The sequence below is a fragment of the Rhinatrema bivittatum genome, chromosome 2, assembly GCF_901001135.1.
Source record: "Rhinatrema bivittatum chromosome 2, aRhiBiv1.1, whole genome shotgun sequence".
Lineage (NCBI taxonomy): Eukaryota > Metazoa > Chordata > Amphibia > Gymnophiona > Rhinatrematidae > Rhinatrema > Rhinatrema bivittatum.
This window is the reverse complement of record NC_042616.1, coordinates 258,099,980-258,123,925: the sequence shown is the minus strand read 5'-3', so window position 1 is coordinate 258,123,925 and position 23,946 is coordinate 258,099,980. Positions and strand designations below refer to the sequence as shown.

At 42.5% G+C, this 23,946-nt stretch overlaps 1 protein-coding gene across 4 annotated transcripts in view; it reads right to left on the bottom strand.

Annotated features, from left to right (window-relative positions):
* The window catches only part of SLC4A7 (solute carrier family 4 member 7), a 385,387-nt gene that overhangs the window by 185,156 nt on the left and 176,285 nt on the right, over window positions 1-23,946 (bottom strand). For all 4 annotated transcript variants that reach the window (XM_029589434.1, XM_029589432.1, XM_029589435.1 and 1 more), the window contains exon 3: window positions 11,398-11,541. In XM_029589434.1, the coding sequence (XP_029445294.1) occupies window positions 11,398-11,541 (144 nt within the window). The remainder of the gene's footprint in view (window positions 1-11,397; window positions 11,542-23,946) is intronic.

The following is a 23,946-nucleotide window of genomic DNA, read 5'->3' as shown; positions in this document are numbered from 1 at the left end:
AAGGAGCTATACCAATGAGCTGATAATGAGTTAAGACATTTGGTGTCTTAACAAATGGCAAGATCAAAAGACTAGAACCGAAATACCTTCCTGGATAAAGAACAAATTGAAATGCCTAACTTGCAGAGGGATATATAAGGCACTGCATTTGCTTATTTTAGTTGGAGGAAATCAAGAAAAGGTATTAAGTAGTAAAGAACAAAGATGGATCTATAAGCTAAATAGTATGGAATCTAAGGGACTAGATGTGAATATACAATGGAATATTTTCTTGTAAACTATTTTTGGGAACATTGCGGAAAGTGTTCCTTTTGAAATACAGTGAAATTGGTGGAGTGAAAATCTTTTTTACTGTCTGTGAATATTTTGTAAGCATAGGAAGGTTGAGGGTAGTCCGTTGTCATCTTGGTTTGGGAATGCTCTCTTGAAGAGGAAAGTTTTTAGGATTTTTTGAAGAGCGTTCTTTCTTGGAGATATCTTATTGTCTTTGGTAGGTTGTTCCATAGGAGTGGTCCAGCAGAGAAGAAAGCGTGTTCTCTGGTTTCAACTAGATGTGTGAGTTTTGTGGGTGGAGCATCTTGTAGCTTCTAGTTAGATGATCTTAGCTTTCTGGTGAGGGTGTGGATTTTTGTTGAGGAAAGCCATAGGGAGTTTAGGCTGTGAATAGAGGAGTGGATGATCAGTGCCAGCTTATATTGTATTCAGAAGGAGATAGGGAGCCAGTGTAAAGATTGTAGAATAGGAGACATGTGCTCTCACATGTGAGTGCCAGTAAGGAGACTTGCTGCCACGTTTTGATCTGTAGTGGACAGGTGGCGTAAGGGGTAGGCCTGTCAGGAGAGGGTTGCAGTAATCTATCCCTGAGAATAGTAGGGATTGGAGGACAGACCTGAAATCAGAGTATTCGAGGACAGGTTTAAGATGGCATAGTAAGCACAGTTTGTAGAAGGAGGAGTTAGTGATATTTCTTATATGCTTGCGCATGGAGAGGGAGGGGTCAATAGTGACTCCTAAGTTCTGTACTTATCTTTGCTTATTTATTATCCATGTGTTTACAAACATTTAGTAAACTAAGTTTTGCTTTACCAGATTGTATGTACAGTGTTTTATGACATAATGCAGAATATACCCCCATACAGCCACTGTGCGCAGCACAGTTGTAATACCTCCTTTGAGAGACTTTTTGTGGAAATAAATATATATGAGGCTGACACTAGGCCAAAAGGGCAGCACATGATACTGGAGGAGACAATTGCTTGCCACCAAAGAGATTTTCTATGAGCTGAACTCTCTCTATATGGATGTAAGCATTCTTAGATCCAAAGAGCATAACCAGTCCTCTTTTTCTAGAAAGGGAATTAAGGTATACAAGGAAGCCTTTTTGCACTTTTCCTTATTCAGGAACTTGTTCAAGGCCCTTAGATCAAGGATGGGATGGAGTTCTATTTTCTTTGGGATCAAGAAGTACTTGGAGTAAAATCCTCCCTTGATGGAATGGGCTTAAACACAGTCATCCCTACGAGGGAGGAGAGCTTATTTTGCAGAAGTTCCTGATGCTGAGATATCCTCCAAGTTGGCTCTCGCAGATGATTTGGAGGGATATCTAACTATAATTTGCAACCCTATTATGCTGAGGATCCAAGTATTCAAAGTTACACTGGGCCAATGGTTTAAATAAAACCTTAGCTTGCCTTCAACAGGAAGATCTTCTGGCATGGGTACTGGGATCTGAGCCATGTTCTCTAGGATCCAATGAAAACCGCATCCCATATTTTCGCTGGGGTGCTGGCTGTGGCTTGGGGGCCCTCTGCTGCCTAACACCAGTACAAGGACCTTGCTGCTGACAAACCAAGGGGGCAGTGGAAAACATCTCCTCAGCTGATAGAAATGTCTCCTTTGCAAAACTACTTAGGAACCTCCTAGATGAAGGTGGGTCTTGAGTGGCAATGGGGAGTTGAAGCAATTTATTTAATATATTTCTATGTTGCTGCATCCTTTGTTCATCATCAAATGGTGCTTTATATTAGTGTCTTATGTTCATCATCAAATGGTGCTTTATATTAGTGTCTTATGTTCACAAGGTCAATCCACTTAAAAGTACCGGGCTCTGAGCCTTTACAAGTTAATTTCAGCAAAACCTCTGGGAAAATATGTGTGTCCTCAGATCATTTTAAAAAGTTTTATAGCATGCTTATTTCCGGAAAAAGATCAGTAGCAGATTTCAAAGTGCAGTTCCTGCTGTTGAGATATTACCAGAAGGAAGGGCATGCCGCAGGTGGCTGGCGACCCTGCTTCTCCCTTCCTTCCCATGATGCAACATTTTCTTGGATCCTGGAGGGAGAGGGGGGAATGGCTAACCAAGTTTTTGGGCTTCTTTTGCAGTGCCTAGATTTGGGCAGTCTGAAGAGCTCCAATGGAAGAACAGTCAGATTCAGCACTGGTGTTAGGGATTTTGCTTCAGAGGAAAAGATATAGCAAATGCCAGGGGTGATCCAGGAAACTACAGACCGGTGAGCCTGACTTCAGTGCCCAGAAAAATCATGGAAACTGTTAGAGAGAATAAAATCACAAAACATCTAGATAGTCATGGTTTAATGGGACACAGTGATTTACCCAAGGGAAGTCTTGCCTCACAAATCTCCTACATTTTTTTGAAAGGGTGAATAAACATGTGGACAAAGGTGAACCGGTATATGTGGTGTATTTGGATTTTCAGAAAGTGTTCAACAAAGTCCCACATGAGAGAATTCTAAGAAAACTAAAAAGTTTTGGGATATGAGGCAATGTCCTTTTGTAGACTGCAAATTGGTTAAAAGACAGGAAACAGTAGAATTAAATTGCCAGTTTTCACAGTGGAAAGCTCAGGGATATGTACTTGGACCAGTGCTTTTTAATATATTTATAAATGATCTGGAAAGGAGTACAACGAGTGAGGTGATCAAATTTGTGGATGACAAAAAAATAATGCAGAGTAGTTAAATTTCAAGCGGACTGTCAAATTGCAGGATGTCCTTGAGAGACTGGAAGTTTGGGCTTCTAAATGGCAGATGAAATTTAATGTGGACAAGTGCAAGTGAGCAGATTCCATAAAATTGTAGTCAACAGCCTTTCACTATTTCTGCCAACTTAACTGATCTGAGACATCAAGCAAACATTTGGAGTGGAGTAGCAGCCTAGTGGTTAGAGCTCCTTGTGACCTTGGGCAAGTCACTTTACCCTCCATTGCCTCAGGTACAAACTTAGGACTGGATTTATCAAAATGCACTAAATATCGCATGCGATAGGAAAAGGGGCGAGTTTTATGGTAATAGGCTGTTTATTGCAAAGTGCGCTCTCTTAGCGCTTCGCATAGGTAATACTGCAAATTGCAATAACTTTCGCACTTTGCGGTAAGTGCCAGAATTGTTGTAATTCCTACCTACAACCACTGGGTGGGGGGGGGAGGGGGAGAAAGAGAGAGAGAGGGGGGGGAGGAAGGGAGAGTAGCCATAATGCCCTCATACTAGGTAGGTATTTATACCTCTATATGAGGCCCACCTAGTAACTCGAGGTGAGGTTTAGGTATTAGTGTAGGGGGTTAAGGGCTACTTTGACATTCAATGTGAGATGTACGAACAGAACAGTGGTCTCTTGTGAAGATTTGATGACCTATGGAGTGAGGAAACTCACCCAAAGATAAGATTTGTGCAATGTTCTCTCCACCTAACTTGATGTTACCCAACCCTACACTAATACCTAAACCTCACCTCGAGTAGCTAGGTGGGCCCACTTGGCCATAAATCCCGCCCCAAACTCCTCCCCTTTTTCTGATTTGCATCGCACCATGCGTTATGGTGCTTTTGCATGCATTAAAGGAGCTTAATGCATGCGAAAACGCCATATAGCACATTGATAAATGACCCCCTTAGATTGTAAGCCCTCTAGGGATAGGGAAATACCTACAGTAATGTAATCCGCTTTGAAGTGCTGAAAAAAGTGTGAAAAGTGGAATATAAAAATCTAAAATAAAATCTAAATAAAAGTAATCTGCTAAATGAAGGCCCTACTAAAATGATAGATTTCCAGCAGCTACTTCAACATTCAGCGCCTTATGTATTAGCATAATGACCAAATCAGATCCTCCATTTAACACAAAGCCAATACAGAGTATAAAGAACTGGTGAAATGTGCTCAAAATGTGTTGTCCCTTTCAGAATTCTAGCCACTGAGTTCTGCACTATTTGAAGTGCCTCAATTATAAATTTTGTAGATTATGGGAGACCCAAGTAAATGGAATTATAGTAAACCTGGCCAGATATAATCAAGGCTTGAATTGTCCTAAAATCCGTAATATCAAGATAGAAATTAACTTTCCATAAAATTCTCAGATTAAAGAAAGATCTTTGCACAACCAACTTCATTTGTGATTTAAATGAGAGTGTAGACTCTAGAATAACTCCAAGGTTTCTAACTTCCTTTGCAATAGGAACAGTGATTCCTCCAAACTGAATACTAGGTGGAAAAGAAAATATTAAATATCCTCTCAGCCTAATGATATTAAGTCAATTTGTTATGAGTGAACCAGCATTCAGATAGATGAAAATGAGGCCAATCATAATAATATCAAAGCTAACTAGGAAAACAAATTGTATATCATCTGCATAAAGGTGATAATAAAGCTTCAGACCTGAATATGCAGATCGGTCTTAAATATATGTTGAATTTTGTGGCAGATAGTAATGATCTTTGGGGGACCTCAGTTATAAGTTGGTACCAAGCAGAAGTTCCTTTCCATAAAATACTTGCTGCATTGATCTGTTAAATATGAGCAGAACTAGGCAAGGACAATGCCTGAAATACCAGTCTCGGCCAACGCTTAATCAGAACATTATGACTAATGGTATCAAAAGCTATAGAAACAACAAGCAGCACTAAAATAAATTCTTTACCCGCATCTAACCCTCGCCAGATTATGTCTAGGCTAGATCTCAGCAGAATCTTAGGGGTAGATTTTAAAAGCCCTGCGCACGCCGGCGCACCTATTTTGCATAGGCCGCTGGCGTGCGTAAGTCCCGGGGCTTGCTAAAATGGGCGGTCGGAGGGGGCGTGTCTGCGGTCCGGGGACGTGGCCGAGTGCCCCGACACAGCGGCCTGTGTCGGGACCTGGCCAGCCGGCGCACGCAAGTTACGCCTGCCAGCGGCAGGCGTAACTCCATCGAACAAGGTTGGGGGGGGGGGGGGGGGGAGAATAAAAAAAAAGTTCCCTCCGAGGCCGCTCCGATTTCGGAGCGGCCTTGGAGGAAACAGAGGCAGGCTGCGTGGCTCTGTGCGCGCAGGCTGCTGATTTTGCGCAGCCTTGCGCAGGCTGACCCCGGATTTTAAAAGATACGCGCGGCTACACGCGTATCTTTTAAAGTACGCGTGTTTAGGCCTAAAGCCAAACAAACTGATCAAGGATTTCATACTCATCCAGAAAATGAGGTAAGTAATGTGAAGGACTATGACAAACTGTAGTCCTAAAGATCCAATAAGGTCATCTTGGTGATCTTTTAAATCCAGGCTTACTCTCTGCCATGCTAAAAAGGATAGAAGCTAATTCAAAACGCGATTCTGAAAAATTAGTAAAGTACAAAAATAATAAAAACAAAAAAATACTAATAATATTTAAGTGGCTAAAAGCAGAAACACACAAAGAAAACAAATTGATGGTTTGTTTCTGTGAGCTCTGAGAAATTATTTCCATCTCTGCACAACTGAATAATTTCACTCACTTCTGTAGTTATCACCCTGCTTGCACACAGAGAAACATGCCATCAAATGGATACTAAAGAAATCTCATGTATGCCTACTCTTTTTTCCTTAACATTGTAACCTGTGCTCAAAATGGCAGGCATCTTTATACATTTTTGGATTTTTAGCTCACCTTTTCAAATGATGCTCAAGGCAGTTTACAGCTTAACTGCAATTCAGGCAAAATAAGTTCCTGCCACAAACAGCTTAATATCTTAAGCAAGTTTGCTTATCTGTAAACTAGGTTCTCCAAAAACAGCAGAATGGATGAAGGAGTCATAACTTTTGAGTGAGGACATCCAATCGCGCTGACAGACCCGGCTCTCATAGCTCAATTAGTTTTATTAGCATGCACAGGAGTTCCCATGCACAAGCTACCTCATGAGTCCCTCAATCACTTCCAGAGTTTAAGCTTAGTAAAGTAGTCAACTCCCCAGGGAAACGGATGGGTATTAGGTATGGACAATTCCTCCTGCTGTCTATGGAGAGCCTTGTTTACAGGTAAGCAAACTTCCGTCTCTTGATGAGTAGGCATGAATCAGCCATAACACATAGGGAATCCCAAGCTGAGGGCTGCATTGCAGAAGCAGTTCAACTCAGACTTACCAGGTAGATTATGGACTCCTGAATGAACAGGCTGCACAGAACTGCTTGTCCAAATTCTAGGCTAGTGGTTCTCAGCCAGTGCGGCAGGACACACTGGTGTGTCACCAAAATTTGAGAGAGCAAGCCTATGCTTTCTGTAACAGCCACATGTAATTGCTGCTTGAGGAGAGTGCAGAGTAAGAAGCTGATACTTCAAGTTCCTCATCACCGCTCCCCTATTGCTGCTTTTCCATCAATCCTGGCAATCACTGCCACCACCAATCCAAGCCAGAAATGTTGCAGCTGTATCCTGCCATATGGGGACCCCCCTGCCCGCTTCTTGGAGTTTCAGTTTTTCTCTGTATGCTTGATTATAAATTTATGGTCTTTTATTCTGCATTAGACAAAAATCAGTGTGCATTTTGCAAGTTTGACAGAGGTGAGAGATTCTACTAACCAAAAGATCGCCAAGTTCAGAAAAAAACTTAAAACATGGCTCTTCCGACAAGCCTACCCTGATTAAGTACACCGACTTCTGCAAGTATCTTGCCTACGCCTTGTATATTCCTGTAAATAGTCCGTTGCAGTTTTTATTTATTGCTTTTAATTCCTCCACCTCCTGCTCTTTGTATACTCCTCCTTGTTCGCCCTCCCTGTTCATTGTAATTTCTACCTTTAAAGTTACATTGTAAACCGGTATGATGTATGCATACTAATACCGGTATATAAAAGTTTTTAAATAAATAAATAAATAAATAAATAAATAACTAGGATGCAGATTCTGTGTAGGAATCTAGAGCAGTCTGGCTTTGTTTTTCCAGTTTAGTGTACTGTGTTCTATATCTGCAGTCTTGCTTTTTCATAGGTTAGGTTATTGCTGTTCAAGTCATGGAAGTTAGTGCTCTTATGGTATGGCTGGTATGCTATATAGTTTCTAAATGCCTTTTTAGCAGGTTTTCATGTTATTTCATAAAGTGGCTGGCAGGGAAGGGATTCTGAAGTACTATTACTAAGGGGATACCAGAATTTAAATATATTTTTTGTATGGTGAGGTGAAAGGGGACATTTCCTAACTCTGCTCTGTATAAACTCCAGAAAAGGCCATAACTTTCTGAGCTTGACAGTGAAATGCATGAGAGTTTGTCTGTATCGAAAAACCGTGTGCTGCATGTGCATATCAGTCCCAGATTTCTCACTGATTAAACTTTTTGTGAAAAACATTTAATATTTTATAAGCATTTATTGAAATTAAAGAATGTTACGTTAGCTTTCTCCTGCATCATTTTCAACAATAAAATATCTAGGATTTTTTAGTATAGCGGTTAAATGTAGTGGCAATGTGTCATGCACGTGGGCATCTATCAGGTGTGTCTTGGCGGAAAAAATGGTCGAGAACCACTGTTCTAGGGGCATGCTATCCCAGCATTAACAGGACGCGAAGGTATGAACAGATGACAACTTTGCATATATCTTGAATGGAAGTAACCTTGAGACAAGCCCTTGAAGTTGCCATGGCTTTTTTTATGAGCATTGACAGTCTAATCTGTAAACTATCTAGTATATAAGTGTGCAATACAGTCTGCTAGTTAATTAAATAAGGTTCATTTTGCAACTGCCCTTCCCATTCTATTGGGATCAAAAGGAAACAGTTGAGAAGTCTGACAGTGAAAATGAGTCATCTTTAGATAATATGCAACATGAGAGGCTTCTAAGAAAACTAAAAAGCCTAGGGATAGGAGGCGATGTACTTTGGTGGATTGAAAACTGGTTAAAAGACAGGAGACAGTAGGATTAAATGGTCTGTTTTCATAGGAGAAAAAGGTAAACCGTGGCGAGCCTCAGGGATTTGTACTTGGACCAGTGCTTTTTAATATATTTATAAATGATCTGGAAAGGGGTACGACGAGTGAGGTGATCAAATTTGCAGATGACAATTGTTCAGAGTAGTTAAATACCAAGCGGATTGTGATAAATTGCAGGAGGACTATGCGAGACTGGAAGATTGGATGTCCATATAGCAGATGAAATATGTGGACAAGTGCAAGGTGATACTCCCTTGAGCTCCACACAGAAGCCACCCTGATTGACCCCCAGGTCTGGGAAAAATCGGGATTTTTTTATGCAATGAAAAATGGAGGCACCTGTGCTGTTGAGGCTAGGTCCCCTCAAGGAGGGCACAAATCTGATGGAGCCCTGAACTGATAATACTGGCCTTGAGTCCCCCATGCCACTTTGGTGCTTTTTTGGGCATCTCAGGCCACTATGCCATACTCAAACCTGATCTCAGGCAGATCCAAAAGGAAGAGCCGGTGCTTGTGGATCAAGAGGGGGATGCTTCCCCTCTTGACTTCTTGCCCCAACAGCCCAAATATGCTTTGCTCCTCAATAAGAGCAGTTCTGCCTCTCATCGAGACTTAACTTTTACTCACTGCTGCCTTCCTCGGGGCCTCAAACGACCTGAACACTCTCGCTTATTGACCAGTGTCTTCATTGGCTTTTTTTTTTTTTTTTTTTTTTTTAAAGCAAATGTAATTGAAAATATTGTCCTTAAACAACTGATCCAAACTGATGTTGAAGTATTGAGGAGCACTCAATACTTCAACATCAGTTTGGATTTAGAAAGCGCTGTAGTACTGAAACATTGTTGCTCTCAATATTTGACATCATCCTATGTGGTTTTGATAGGAGTCAGAAATTGGCCGCCTTTAACACCACTGACCACAGGATTTTGCTAAAGCGACTTGAAGAAATTGGAATAGCTGGGACTGTTTTCCATGGATTTGATTCATTTTCAAATGGTTGGGCATAACAGGTTTGCAGTGATTTGACTTCTAAATGGTATCCTGTGATGTCTGGCATTGCACAGGGCTCAGGCCTGTCAGCAACACTTTTAAACATCTACATGGTTCCCCTTTGTAAGTTGTTGGTAGGGCTTTATTTACATATACGGCCGATATAGTTTTTAAATCTGATCAACTACTCAATGACCAATACTTTTAAACAGGTATTTATCTTGCTGCAATTAAAAAATGTCTTTTATCAAACAGACTATCATTGAATATTATGAAAAACAGAAATTATATTAAGTAGACAGTCTAGCACGGAGGAATAGCCCTCTTTCATTTGATCAATTAAACCTGCTTCTTATATTCGATATCTTGAAGTACCATCTGGATTCTAAGCTACCTATACACCACAAATTTAATCAAAGTTGGCTACTTTAAGTTGTGTATGCTTCAGCGTTTGAAGCCTTTGATTTTTTTTCATACAGTTCTTCAGACTATTTTTTTCAGGGCTTGATTACCTGCAACTCCCTTATGCTTAGCCTTCCAGATAATACTCTAAGTTCACTACAAATGCTCCAAAAATTCAGTCGCCAGTGTAATAACTGGTCATAGTATGTACAAACATATTACTCCTGTGCTATCATCCCTCCATTGGCTACCTACTCAGAGAATTAGATTTAAAATATTGATGTTGATCCATAAACTTGCTAGCAATACAAAAATATCTTGAAGTGGATCAACCTTACATGTTTACACTCCATGACGTTCACTCCGATCAGCCAACAAAAGATTACTTGAAATACCACTTTGCATCAAGCACACTTAGGGAAAATATTCTGTGCATTTTCTGTTGCCGATTCCACTCTGTGGAACTCTATGCCTGAGCAGTTCAAGACTTTTGTCAAATTTGATGACATTCAAAAAAGGCCTTTAAGACTTGGCTCTTCCAACAAGCCTCTGGGGCTAGCAGCTGAAAAGAACTGATTCAGTACCAGGCATAAGAGCACTACAATTATAGTCCTAGCTTATCACAAATTCCACTTTAGCACTCATGAGGGGCACTGAAGAAAGCTAATTATTATAATGTCAATTCATTTGTGTTTTAAGTTTTTAATGTTTTACAAACTACAGTGATCTATTGGAGTGTGGAGGTCAACAAATCTTATTCACAGTGGCCAGTAACCAATTTTCAGAAAGATTAATTAAAAAGCAAAAGTGTGCCAATGTATGTTAAATAATGTTTCTTTTATATTATGTTGCAAAAAATCTGTATGAATTTATTTGGTTGGGGGGGGGGGGGGCGGTTGATTGGATGGATGGCAAAAAGGGATCGCAGGTATGATTCAATTTAATTTTTTATTTATATTTCACCTTTCATGACTAGTCAGCCACTTCAAAGCAGATTACATTCAGGCCATGTAAGTATTTCCCTATCCCCAGAGGGTTTACAATGTAAGTTTGTACTTGAGGCAATGAAGAGTGAAGTGACTTGTCCAAGGTCATAAGGAAGGTCAATGGGAGAAATGGATTTGAGCCCTTGGTTTTCAATCCATTGCTCAGACTACTAGGCTTCTCCTCCACTCTAGTATCAACACAGGAAGGGGATAAGGCACAGGAGAGGAGAGAGGGAGAAAGCAGGAGAGAGAGGACTGGGCATGGTGAGACAGAAGGAGGAGGTAAGAAGGTTCCAAGATCTAGTTTACAGAATCTGGTACAAAGGGAGGAGAAATCCCGCTAGATGGTGAGGTGTTGGGGGCAAGTATCCCTACCTCTGCTTTCGTCTTGTTCTCCCTTATATCTCAATTCCCTCTCTAACCTTTCTTTCTCCCCCCCCCCCCAACCCATCCCTACCAATCTTGCATGCCATCTCTCACCCCACCCTTGTTCCTCCCCACCCTGCCACCCCCCTCCAGTCCCCACACAGTAAGCCAGGATATCAGTTCCCACTCTCCTTCACTCACTGCTGTTGCAGCCCCAGAACAGCTGAAAGGTACATGAAATGAGTGGTGCTTGAACTGCCATGTTCCACTCAGTCTTGGGATAACAATGCAGGAATTCAGGTACTGCACAGCTTACACTCGGAGCTGTGCGATTGAGAAGCTTATCAGCTGTTCCATAACTAGCGAGTCTGGTCCAAGTTCTTCTTTGGCAATGTGGCCAATGGGCCACATAGGACCTCTGACAGGAGCACTGAACAAAGCTGAAAAACTTCAAGTATAAAAATAAATTAATGCTACTGATGCCACTATGTAATTACCATATGTTGGAGATTCCCGTCCATCATCTCTGTCACTCTCCTTTTCTCTTCTTCTCCTGTGATGCCTGTGACCGCGATGCTTATGGCGCCGACGACTCTGCCGACCAAGCGGTACATGCACTCCTATGTACACAGCTCGATGACCTTTTAAGGGAAGGAAAGCATATTTATTATTAGGTTCATTAAAAAGAGACTACGTATTATCTTAGTTGCATAAAAAGCACCATATTGTTCCAGAAGCCAGAGACCCAGCATGGCATATCGTATGTTCTTATGTAACGTAGAACCCAGCTTCCCTATTATACTTGCTTTGCAAAATGCCTATCAAAACAGCATAGAGTAGGTAAACCATCTTATCTCATTTTAAAACATTCACTAAGAGAATAAAGGCCTCTCAAAATGCATACCTCTTGCTAGAGCATCCAAAAAAACACACATTTCCACAGGAAATTCTAAAGCTAAGAACAATGGAAGAGCAACCTTAACGGTGTGTTGTAGAATGCAGACATACTCAGAGGCTTTATAATCACTTACGGGCAGATACAGTACAGTGCGCTCCAACGGAGCGTACTGTTAGCCGGCATTTGGATGCGCGTTTGGACACGCTAGCTTTACCCCTTATTCAGTAAGGGGTAATAGCGCATCCAAAACGCGTGTCCAAAACCCCGAACCTAATAGAGCCCGCAACATGCAAATGCATGTTGATGGCCCTATTAGGTATTCCCGCGTGATTCAGTAAGCAAAATGTGCAGCCAAGCTGCACATTTTGCTTTCAGAAATTAGCGCCTACCTAAAGGTAGGCGCTAATTTCTCCGGGCACTGGGAAAGTGCACAGAAAAGCAGTAAAAACTGCTTTTCTGTGCACCCTCCGACTTAATATCATGGTGATATTAAGTCTGAGGTCCCGAATGTTTAAAAAAGTAAAAAGTTAAAAAAAAATTTTAAATGGGCCCGCGGCTCTCAGGTCGAAAACCGGATGCTCAATTTTGCCGGCGTCTGTTTCCGAGCCTGTGGCTGTCAGCGGGCTCGAGAACAGATATCAGCAAAATTGAGTGTGGGCTGTCAAACCTGCTGACAGCTGCCGATTCTGTCAAAAAAAAGAGGCGCTAGGGACGCGCTAGTGTCCCTAGCGCCTCTTTACCACTGGGCCTAATTTAAATAAATTAAGATACTGAATCGCGCGCACAGGAAGAGTGGCCTGTGCGTACACCGGGAGAGCGCTCTCCCACGTTTTTATTGTATCGGCCAGTTAGATTTTATTAAAACAATATTTACAGGCTTGTTACTGTGACTGCTTCCTAGCACTATTTCCTGTATCTTTTGCCCTTTGATCAAATGCTGGTCTTCTCAAGCAGTGGTTCTCAACCCAGTCCTCAAGGTTCACCTGGTCAGTCAGATTTCAGGAAATCCACTATGAATATGCAGAAGAGAGATTTGCATACAATGGAAGCAGTGCATGCAAATCTCTCATATGCATCTTCATTGTAGATATCCTGAAAATCTGACTGGCCAAGTATAGTCGGAGGATTGAACACAGAACCACTGCTCTGGAGGACCATTACAGAGGATGCTACATTGCTCAATTCTCTGCAGTTCATTGTTGCATGTTCACCTAGTGGACGGGAGGCTGTCTTAACTCTTAATGACAACATCAAATCAGTATGATTCATGTCCATGCACACCTGCCAAGTTTAACACAACAATGTAAACTATTTTCAATTTCACTCTACTAACAATCTTTTTAGTAAGCTGTTCAAAGATTACTACTTTTTGAGCCATGGCCCCCTTCCAGCCATACAATAGGTACCCCCCTCCCCAAGTTGGGTTCTTGCTCTCTAAACATACAAACAGGCTATCCTGGTGTCATATTCTCATGCCAAGCAATCAGCTCTTCAAGCATTTGCAAAGCCACCAGGAAGCCATACTGCTAATCAGTGGCTCGCAGCCCCTGTTTTCTCTCTCCTCAAGTTGATGAAAGGAACAAGTACATACACAAACATGGACAGACAGACACTCCCACCACACAGAGACACAGACAAACCAACCACACCATACACAAACAGACCCCCACATCCAGACAGGCCACATACCATAGACAAATGGAAAAGAGGTGAAACATTTTTTAAAAATCTTTAATATCAGCCCAATATTTTAGGAGCTAGGGAAAAGAAAAAAAAAGAAAGTCTAACCATACCAAACTTTTTTTTCTTTTTTAATTGGTTTTACTAACCAATCCTATTTTTTCTTTATTTTTGTGTTTCTTATTTTGCTCATCTTTTTATTTTTATAGCTAATTTTCAGGTGAATTTTTAAATACTGCACATGTAAATATTAGCACTTGTATGCATAAGATAGCACATATGCAAATGCATGCTATTTTCAAAACTTCAACTTAAATGCATAAATCAGGGTCCACGAGCAACTTTGCACATGTAAAAAATGAGCCTGCCACGGGCATTCCAGGGTGGGGGCAACATTTACGCTCATAAGTTACTATTTTAAAACCTGCCAAGGTGAGGAATGTACATCTTTTACTTGCATATGTTTATTCCTGCTCAATATCAGGTTTAAGTGATCGTAAACATTGTTAAAGTAAAAAATGACTGGATAGAGGGTTGGTAAATATGGTGAGATTTCAGGCTGCAGATAAACTGAGTGAACTGGTAGACTAACTGGCTAATTGCTGCACGCATGTTATAAAATGCCCTGCTTTAAGCGTGTAAAAAGCTGACTTACAGGGGTAAAAGCATCAAATTAATGAGCTAATAATCTACACCCATATCCTTATAAAACTGAAGTATGAATGCGTGGGTATACGAGTTGCACACACTTATCTGGCTAAATCCCAATTTATTCGGCTAAGTAGTGCCTTTCCATTATTCAGAAAAGTAGTGGCACTTATCTGGTTATAATCCAATTTATACATCTAAGCAGCAGCAGCAGGCCTACACAGACAGATAAAGCTGAAATGTGATACTTGTGCATCGAAGTATTGCTTTACGGAGTTATCCAGCTGTATACTGGTGCTGAGCCGGACAAATTGGCCTTCATCCAGATAAGTCCAAACTTGTGTGGCTTGTGGTTTTTTACATATGAAGCTTTAATGCGCGCATATTTACTCAGATTTTATAGCCTTTCTGCGCTGGTCATAAAATACAGTAGCAACTTTGCGTGCACCCATACACGTGTGTCCATAAAATGGACACACGTGAACAGTTTGGAAAAGTTATCTTTGCCTTTTTTTTTCCTTCACTCTCTCTCTCTCTCTAGCCTCTATCCATTCCATTCCCCTATTTCATCACTTCTCTCCTCCTAGGCAGGGACCCAATGGGGCAGGAACTCCTCCCCAGGCTAAGGCCAGAAGGTGCCAGTTCTTCCTGGGTTGTGGAATAACCCTAGCAGCTCTTCCCATGTATGGGCCCTTCACAGCAGAAGGGGTGCTTATCTCAGACCCATACAAAGACACATGGCCTAAGCCATGGCATGATTATGCTGTCATTACTACATTCCCTCGTTCCTGAGAGCTTGTAGTGCCCTCAAGAGTGATCAGACCGGCCAGAATATACATTTTGTTTTCGTCCTCCATCAACTAGGATCATTCATGCGCCTCCACCCCCACTCCATTTGTGCATCCCTGCTATAGCCTTTTATTCATATAGAGATTGCCATGTATTCAAAATGGTTGCTTTTAAAACTAACAAATGCAATCCAACTAAAGCTACAGTACACAGTTCTAGTTACCCATAAGAATGAAGAGCATTCGATTACATAATAAAAACAGCAGCAACTAACAGAGTACAATAAGACCTCTTCACCTGAAACAGTTCAATCCCACCCTCCAAAAATTATTCCCATTTGCAAAGAATGCATTCTGACAGTAGCAATACTCAGAACAAACCAAGATGGCAAGGAAGAATGGCATGACCAAGCACAGCACCATTATTTTTATTTGTTTTGAAGAAAAAAAAAAAACTAGCAGCCTGCAAAATGTATTACCAAGTTGAATACCACCCAATTATTAAAGCTGCTGAAATTCACTGTTGCCTTCCCATACTGGGCACCTACTTCAAACTTTTACTCCAGCATTGCCAATCAAAATGCTGTTTAAAATATTTGAACATAAGACATCCTTTCAAAACCTATATAATTCAAGACAGTTTTACTATAACTTAAAATGTCTTTAGGAGGTGAACGGTTTCACTAAGTTTCATTCTTTATGAACTGTGGACACATTTCATTGGACCAACGTAAAAATCACTCAAAGTTTGAGAACATGCACTTTTAAAGCCATACAGACCCCATTTCTACAGATAGGGTAAGAGACCTCTTACCCTGAAAGCTAAATCCTTGAGAAGAAAGCCAACTTGCATGCCCTTCCAATTTCACTACCTCCACTCCCACCCATGCCATCAGCAAATCACCCCATTCTCCAGTCTCTCACATACCATCTCTTTCACTTCTCTCCACCCTCAGCTGACTGCCACCTCAGCAGAGGTGTGCAGGGTACTGCTCGGTTGAATAGAGCTAGCAGGGAGGACCCCTGCTGAAAGCAGCACTATTTTTCTGTGGTGGTTTTTTTTTGTTTTTTTTTTTAAGCAGGTCAGACAAAAGCAGGTGCCTCCGCAGGATGTGATAAGGGGATGGCGTGCAAATAAGATATGTGCAAAAAAAAAATAAAAATGCTCGGAATACCAAATACACACGCCAATACCTGCATAAAAGCCCTGATGCACAAAGCCGCAGAAAAACAGGCACTTAAATAGGCACACGTGGAAAAATGTTACAGACTCATTTCTATTTATTTCAAGTTACTACTATTCTCCTACCGACCCTTTTATTAAAAAATAAATTGTTTCAGCTCCTCCCAGCCATTTTACTCCATTGCTGGCATTAGGGTGGTTGTCTCTGTGCAGCCTTTTCCTTGCTGGGTACCCAAGGTGGGGACAGAGAGGCTGGCAATCGCTGGGGGGCTACAGATAAAAGCGCTGACACCACCAGGAGCTGGGACTGAAAGCTGTCAAAGCAGTAGGAACAACTGCGATCGGCATGCCCAGAGCACCCAGCAAGGAAAAGGCTGCATGGACCCCACAATCTGGCATCAGAAAACTATTCAGGAAATGAAGGAAGTTTAAAATAGCTCAAAGATAATGCCAGCAATGGAGTAAAAGGGGCCTTCTGTCAAGTGCTTTCACTTAATTCCTGACCTGATCCCAGGCACTAAAGAAAAGAGCTTAAATAAACCTGAACTAACTGATCACCCTGCTAGTGCAGCTCCCTGCACAGTTTGTGAATAGCTACTTGCCTCCTTTTAAATGCTATCTGCATGCGCTCATGCAAAACCTGCCGTGGATTTTTGAGCAAGGGTGCGCACGTGTTTTTTTCCATGTGAAATGCATTACATATGTGCATAAGGTTAGCACGGAAAACCACGTGCAATTACCCGCAGAAAAACCCGCAGCAGATTTTGCATAGCTTCTTACATCGGCCCCATAGCATGTATGACTGAAGCGGCATGCACTCTGTGTCTCTGCACCCCCAAAGTACCATGCATTTCAAAGACATCACTTGCACTTTAACACGTGATATTCTGGCTGCTGAAAACTCATGTACTACATTTTTGGATTATTCTTAAAATGGTCCAATAAAAAGGGTTTGTAACTCGCAGCAATCCAGTATATTCAAGAACCAATACAGCTACAAGGTGGCTGCATTACATAGCAAAAACCATTGTAATAATGTGCTAGATTGTTTCTATACCCCTTGGACTGTATCCTGGGTTTAATTTGTAAACAAAAAGGAAGTACAACCATGGAGGGGAGGGGAGGGAAGGAGGCCAGGGCCGGGCATGACTTGTATGAGAAGAGGCCAGGGCCCAGTGTGATTTCTTCCTCACATGTATGCAGACACACTGGTCACATTCCTCATCACAGTGATCCTCCACTCCCAGCCCTCGCCAGTGCTCAACCTCCAGCCATCCTTCTCCCACTAGTACTCAAGAACTAGTGGACAGACAACTGGGGACTGAACACTGGTGGGAGGTGGTTCTCCATCCCAAGACCTGCCCCCCATGATTCTCACCCTCCTGTGATCCTAGAGTCTTGTGTTCACACCCAATCCCTGGTGGTCCTCAAGACCCCCCCCCACCGATTTTCACTAATTCTCCCTCCCTAGAAAATTTTCCTCCCCAGCTTCTCGCCTCCTCTCTCTCCTTGACCAGTAGGGAATAGGCCTCCTCTATGAGCCAGAATCAGCTGCTGTCTTCTACCTTTGGATGATGGGAGCAATCTGGCTTGCACCACCCACTCTACTCAGCCTCTTCAAACTACCTTTATAATCCATTTACTTGAGGCGGGTCTGGAATTCAAAACTATTCTCAGGTTTAGGAAGGGATCAGTGCCATGTAGTCTCCTCTCTTCTCTCCCTCCCACCACCACATGCTCTCCTATCCCTTTCCTCATTCACTCTCCCAGCACCCCTCTATCGCTTCGCTCAGACTGTTCTTCCCATTCTTCCTCATCACAGTGATCACCCCTCAGTCCCTTTGAACCCCACAACACCTTCAAATCCCTTATTCACCCCCACACAAGAGACTCTTCAATCTCCTTATTCCATTGCTTTGCCCCACATCCTCTCACTTTCTCTCTCCTTGCCCCTCCTACTCTCTCTACTTCTCTTCCCTCTGATCCCTTCACTCATTCTCTCCCCTAAACATCCCTTCACTCTCTTGTCCCTTCCTTCTCCCCCAGCAGCAGAGGGGGTGAGGATCGGGAAGCCAGTGCAGCAACCTAGGCCAGGAAGCTAATACACCCATTAATGGCAGACTCAGTAGAGCTGACAGGCATTCACCTTGCCTCTCTTTGGCCTTGGCCATTCCCCCTCATGGCTTTAACAGTGCCAGGAAATTGCACAAAAATCAAGGCCATGGGGCTGCTCCCATCTCTGGGTAAGCAGCTCAAACACTCTTCTGCTCTATTCCCTCTGGGACCTGGGAGGCCAGAAAATTATCCATGGCACTTCTGGCTCTGCTCCGTTTCTGCAGGAAGCTGAAATTGATTTATATTACCAGCCCTACTTGAACTCCTTGAGCTCCAGAAAAAAAAAAAAAAGTGACAAAATGTTATTCTGGATTATGCCAGAAATTAAGCTCTCAGCAACAGACAGAAAAAAAAGCACTGAATTAGCACAAGTCTGAAACTTGTAAACTGTAGTTCTAACCATCAAGGACAAGGCTGAAGCCTTGAAGATTGACATTACTCATGAGTTTCAAACATGTGCTAATTCAACCCTTTTTTGTGTCTGCTATTTACTCTACAGTATCTGCTTGAGTAGCACCCCTTCCCCTCCTGTTTCCTGAAGCACAGGAGGGAAGGGGGAAAAACAGGAATAAAGGGTCTAGATTACTGTCTGCTCCGGGCTCATCCCCTCCTCTCCTCTTCCCTGCAGGCTGCTTGAAGGGCAGCAGATGGAGAACACCACCCCTGCTACTCTTCTCAAGTCTTTAAAGCGGCAGAACTGCTTTCCGTGCCATTCCCCTAGAAATTAAACCTTGGACTATATTTTAGCATTTACACTTTCATTTCACAAAAATTTCCCAATGAAAGGAATAAAGGGAACCTTTATCTTAATCCCTTCTAAATTATTTTTCAAGCTTCTTATTCTCCTCTGGCACACTACAGTAGACTTCATTGTACACTCAAACAATAATGGAACATTCTGAAATATTTAAAAATATAGCATGGGAAATATATGCAGCATATCTTTGAAAATATGTCTCATAACCTTTTGAACTCATTTGAAACAATGTAAGGAAAAATTCATGCTAGCCAAGAGTAGGTGGGCTCACAGTGAATATTTTAATCTGAGCTACAATGCAAGCCTGGATTTGCAAAAGAAACCAGAAGGGTTTCTTCTGCTACTCACAAATTGCAAGCATTTATCAGATTAACATCAGTCAAATGAAAATAAAAATGAACACAAGCCATTTTAGGACACACATACAGTGAGCTCCTAAGTAATGTTCCCATGCAGAAAAATCTAAAGATCAGCAAAGTAAATGGATTATAAAGGTAGTCACCAGAAATTTTTAATAGATCAGCACAGGCTTATAACACACTATCACTGAACATTTTACACTAGATCAGAGCTTTCCAAATCTGTCTAGTGATCCCAGTCAATTTTCAGGATATTCACAATGAATATGCCTAAATTTACATATACTGAGTCTCCACTGTATTCACATTTCTTTCATGCATATTCATTGTGGAAATCATAAAAATCCCAACTGGCTTTGTGGTCCCTAGACTAGGTTTGGAAAGCTTGCACTACATGTTAAACTTTATAGCTCTTAGGGATGTGCATTTGTTTAAAACGAATGCACAAATACAACAAATAAGGGCAATTTGTTTCATTTGGGGGATCCAAAATGAAGAAGACCCCCCAAATGAAACAAACCTTATTCTCTGCATTTGTTTTAAATGAATTCATCGGGCCTAGGTCCAGGCCTAAAGCCAGGGCCTCACCTAGCGAACAAAGCAGTAGCCATGGCTTCCCGGAGCTCAGGCCTCGAAGCAGCTCAGTCATCTTTTCTTCTTCAACTGACTCCATCCACAGGGGTCATTGCCACACATCAAAATGGCACCATCCTCTGGGGTGAATGCGCCGGAGTTAATTAACTCTGGTGCGACCCCAGGGGATGGCATCAGTTGAAGAAGAAGAAAAGAAGAAAGATGATGTAATCAGAGTTGCTATGGGGTCTGGGCTCCTGGCCCAAGCCTAACTCTAGACCAAGGCCCAGGAGTTGGGACCCGGCATCAAGCCTGGGCACCGGCCTAGGCAGAGACCCAGGGATTGGGATCAGGATCCGGCCTCTGGGCTGGGCATCAGCGTTGGACCCAGGCCAAGCTCCCGGCATCGGGACCCGACCTCCAGCATGGGCTGAGGCATCTGAGTGGAAGTGAAACTACTTGTTCAAACAGTTTATGGAAATTATACTAAAGAAAAAGATTTACTGCACCACTTTTGAAAGTTCAAGGAAACTATATTGAGATGTTGCTAAAGCTTTTCCACAAACAGCTGGTGTTTTTACTAAGTACATTATGTAAATCAATTTATCCAAAAGAACAGAGATCTTGTTGATTATGGGCAGTTTTTCTACAAAAAACATTGTTTGCTTTTCTATAGTATGCAGGAGATCTTTATGGTAAAATGTTTTAAATGGTGTTTGGGATAAGTAGATGTGCACATATGTTTTTAAATGTTTTCTGGTAAAGTTTTGAAGACTGATTTAAGATGTAGGTGTAATTACCTTAATCTAGTTGATATAAATTGTTATATAACTGTAAAATGAAAAGAAAAGTCTGCATTGACTGCTCTTTTTGTGTGTGGGGCATACATGGTCAGCCAGGAATGCTATGGCAGATTCCAGATGGGATGATTCTTTTGTGTCTGGGAGCTGCTGGACCCAATGCAGTGCAGCTCAGGCCACATGGCTTCCTCAAATGGAGGCCTGCAGGGCATTGCATTTGTTGTAAAGGCCTGTTTAAAGTTGCCTCTATTTTCCTATCTTGGGAGTCCTTTGATGCTGAGCACCCTGTTACCATAATGGTGATTTTGTGTGTAACTGCTGAGACCAAAGCATTGACTGAGGCTATTCCTCTCCCCGGTGGCAAGGGATAGATTTTACTTAAATTCTTCCCTCATTTAGCCTCACCTCTGGGGTATCCCATTTGGTAAGGACCATATGTCTAAGGGCACTGTGCAAGGAGAATGCCTTCAGTGGCTTAATACCCTGGAGGATAGGATCCCCTTTGGCAGGTCTTCCATGGGAGTAACTGACATCCCTAGGGCAGCCACTACAGTGAAAATGATAGCTGCCAGATCCTCTTTCCCGAATAGGCTTACTATAGTGGAATTATCTTCATCCAATGAAATCTCCCCCTCCTGAGAATCCTCTGAGGAGCCCTGGAGTGAATTTCTCCCAGACCATGCTGCTTTCGTGGAGGCATGGGAGCTTGAATGCCCTCTTGAAGGAGGCTATAGATTTTTCCTTGGCCTCTTGACTGCTACCCTTAGAGGGAAAAGGTTATCCCTTAGGGCCTCACAGGTACTAGGATGCGTAGCACCCTGCATGGCTAAATAGTCTTTGTGCTTTGCCATAATAAACTGCAGCAAAGGTGCACTACCAGGGATCCTTATGGTCCCCCCTGGGTCTTTGGAGGGGGTCAAACCTCCTCCAGACCCTATATTAGGGCTGCCCCTTAATATGCCTGCAAAGGGAGGAAGAGAATTCATTTCCCCCTGATGGTCCAAAGCTATTTAGTGCCTGCGGAAATTGTCCTGGTGCAATCACTGATTCTGCTCTTGATTGTTCTTCCCTAGCTTGAACGACTGCGTTACCATTTCCACACACACCCCCCCCCCCCCCCCCAAAGGCATCCTGCTACTTTCTCCTTCACATATCGGACAGAAGGAGCCCGCAACACGAGGGATCTGCATAGCCTCACGGACAGAGCATTTTCACCCTCTAGGTATGACTGCACTGTTCCAGAAACAGCAAGGAATAGCCACAATGAGTTAAGCTTCCTCTGGCACCAGGTTGAACACATTCAGAAGCTGCCCTCCCTCCGCTGTGTGCACACACAAACAGCAAACAAAGCAAGCCTTGATGCCAACTTTCTTCCCCCAAAGAAAGAACAGCACAGCCGCTACTCACCACCTCCAGGAAGTTGCTGCCAGCAGCTAAGCAGACCTGGCCAATGGTTATGTAAAACCTCATCCTGCCTCTGACAGGAAGGTCTTCTGGTATGGATATGGGTATGAGCCATGCTCTTTACAATCCAGTAAAATCCAGTTCCTAGGCTTTGACTGGGATGCTGGTTGTGGCTTAGATTCTGTTGCCTAGGACATGCATGAGGACCCTGCTGTTGACAGGATCAGAGGAGGGAGGAGGAAAACATCCCCATCAGCTCCCTGCTTGGGTGCCTCCTAGCAGAGAAAGGCTGATCTAGATAGTTAAGAGTCACACAGTAGTCTTTCATCTGAGGTACTGCTTTTTTGATCTCATCTCCAAAGAGATTCTCTCCATTATAGAGCATATATTCAAGTCTTTCCTGAACATCCAGACGGAGCCCCCAACTCACCACTGCAGAGACACTCGATGCTGTTTCAATAAGATCAAAGCTTAACCTGATCATGTGCTTTCCACATGCCACACCATTGTCCACTAGTGACTCAAAGTTGTCACGCTGCTCTCCTGCTATTAGCTTATTCAAGATATCCCACATATACTGGGCCGCAAAGAAGTGGTAAGATGCTGTGCAGCCAAGGTGTGAAATTCCTTCCTCTGGGGGATGAGGAATGGATTCGGGACCTGTGGCTTTCTTCAGAGTGAATTTGACTACCACAGAATGGTGGTAAGCTGCTGCTTGTCGAATCTGGAAGCCTTCTGGACATGATATACTGCATTCACCAGAGGGTGAATGCAGTATATCATGTCCAGAAATATCATACTGTATTTCCTGAAGGATCTCATGGACTGGGACTGCCACATTCTCTTTAGGAGGCTCCACGAACAAGATACCCAACATTTTGTTTCTGGATTCTTCCTCCTCCTGCAAAGGAAATGGCATGGTCTCTGCCAATCTCTTAAAGCTGGTAAAAGAGAAAAGCTTGGAAAGAGATGTTCTTTCCCGAGAAGAGGGGTTAGACGGGAGACCTGCTAATTCCTCCTCAGAGATGTCTTCAACTTTATAGAAATACTGATAGAACACTCAGAATCTGAACCAGATCGTTGTCTCTGGTGTAGGTACCTGGATCTCGCCCAGCTAGCACACAAGGCCTCAGATAAGAGTGCTTGTCGACAGGGCCCTAGTCCAAGAAATTTCTATCTGGGGGATGCTTCCTCCCCCTGAGCAGCAGACAAATGTTGATTCCGTTCTGGGAATCAATATTGGTACTGATTTGCCTGGTGGCTGAAAAAACTCCATTATCAGCTGGACATTGGTCTACTTCAACATCTATGGCTGTGCACTGATATTCTATACCAACTGGCCCCTGCCAAACACCAGTATTTTTCCTGTAAGCACTGTTCTTCCAAAAATGAACCTTCTGCTTTTTTCAACATCAGAGATCCTCCCACTCTTCATCAGTGACAGCTGCCCGCTCAAGGTTGACAGAGAAAGAAGAACTTGGCAGCAGTCGCAGGCCAGAACCAGTTTTGATGCCCTTGATATCTGCCTCCACTGACAAGGAGAACGGTCTGATCTTTCCTCCTGGAATTGTTTGTATCACCAAAGAACGGTGATATGAACTTCAAACTCTGGTTTCATATTCTCCACATACAAAAACTGGTCTGTGAGGCAATTCAATTGAAACACATCACAACAAATATCTCACCACAAATTTAAAATTATATTCTCTGATCAGGGCTACTTTTATACCATGCATTCATATTAATTACAAGGAACATTCTTCTAAAAAACAATTAACACTGACATATAAATCGTAAGGCACAGAGTAACAAACTCAATCTCCATTGACTGAGTTCCATTT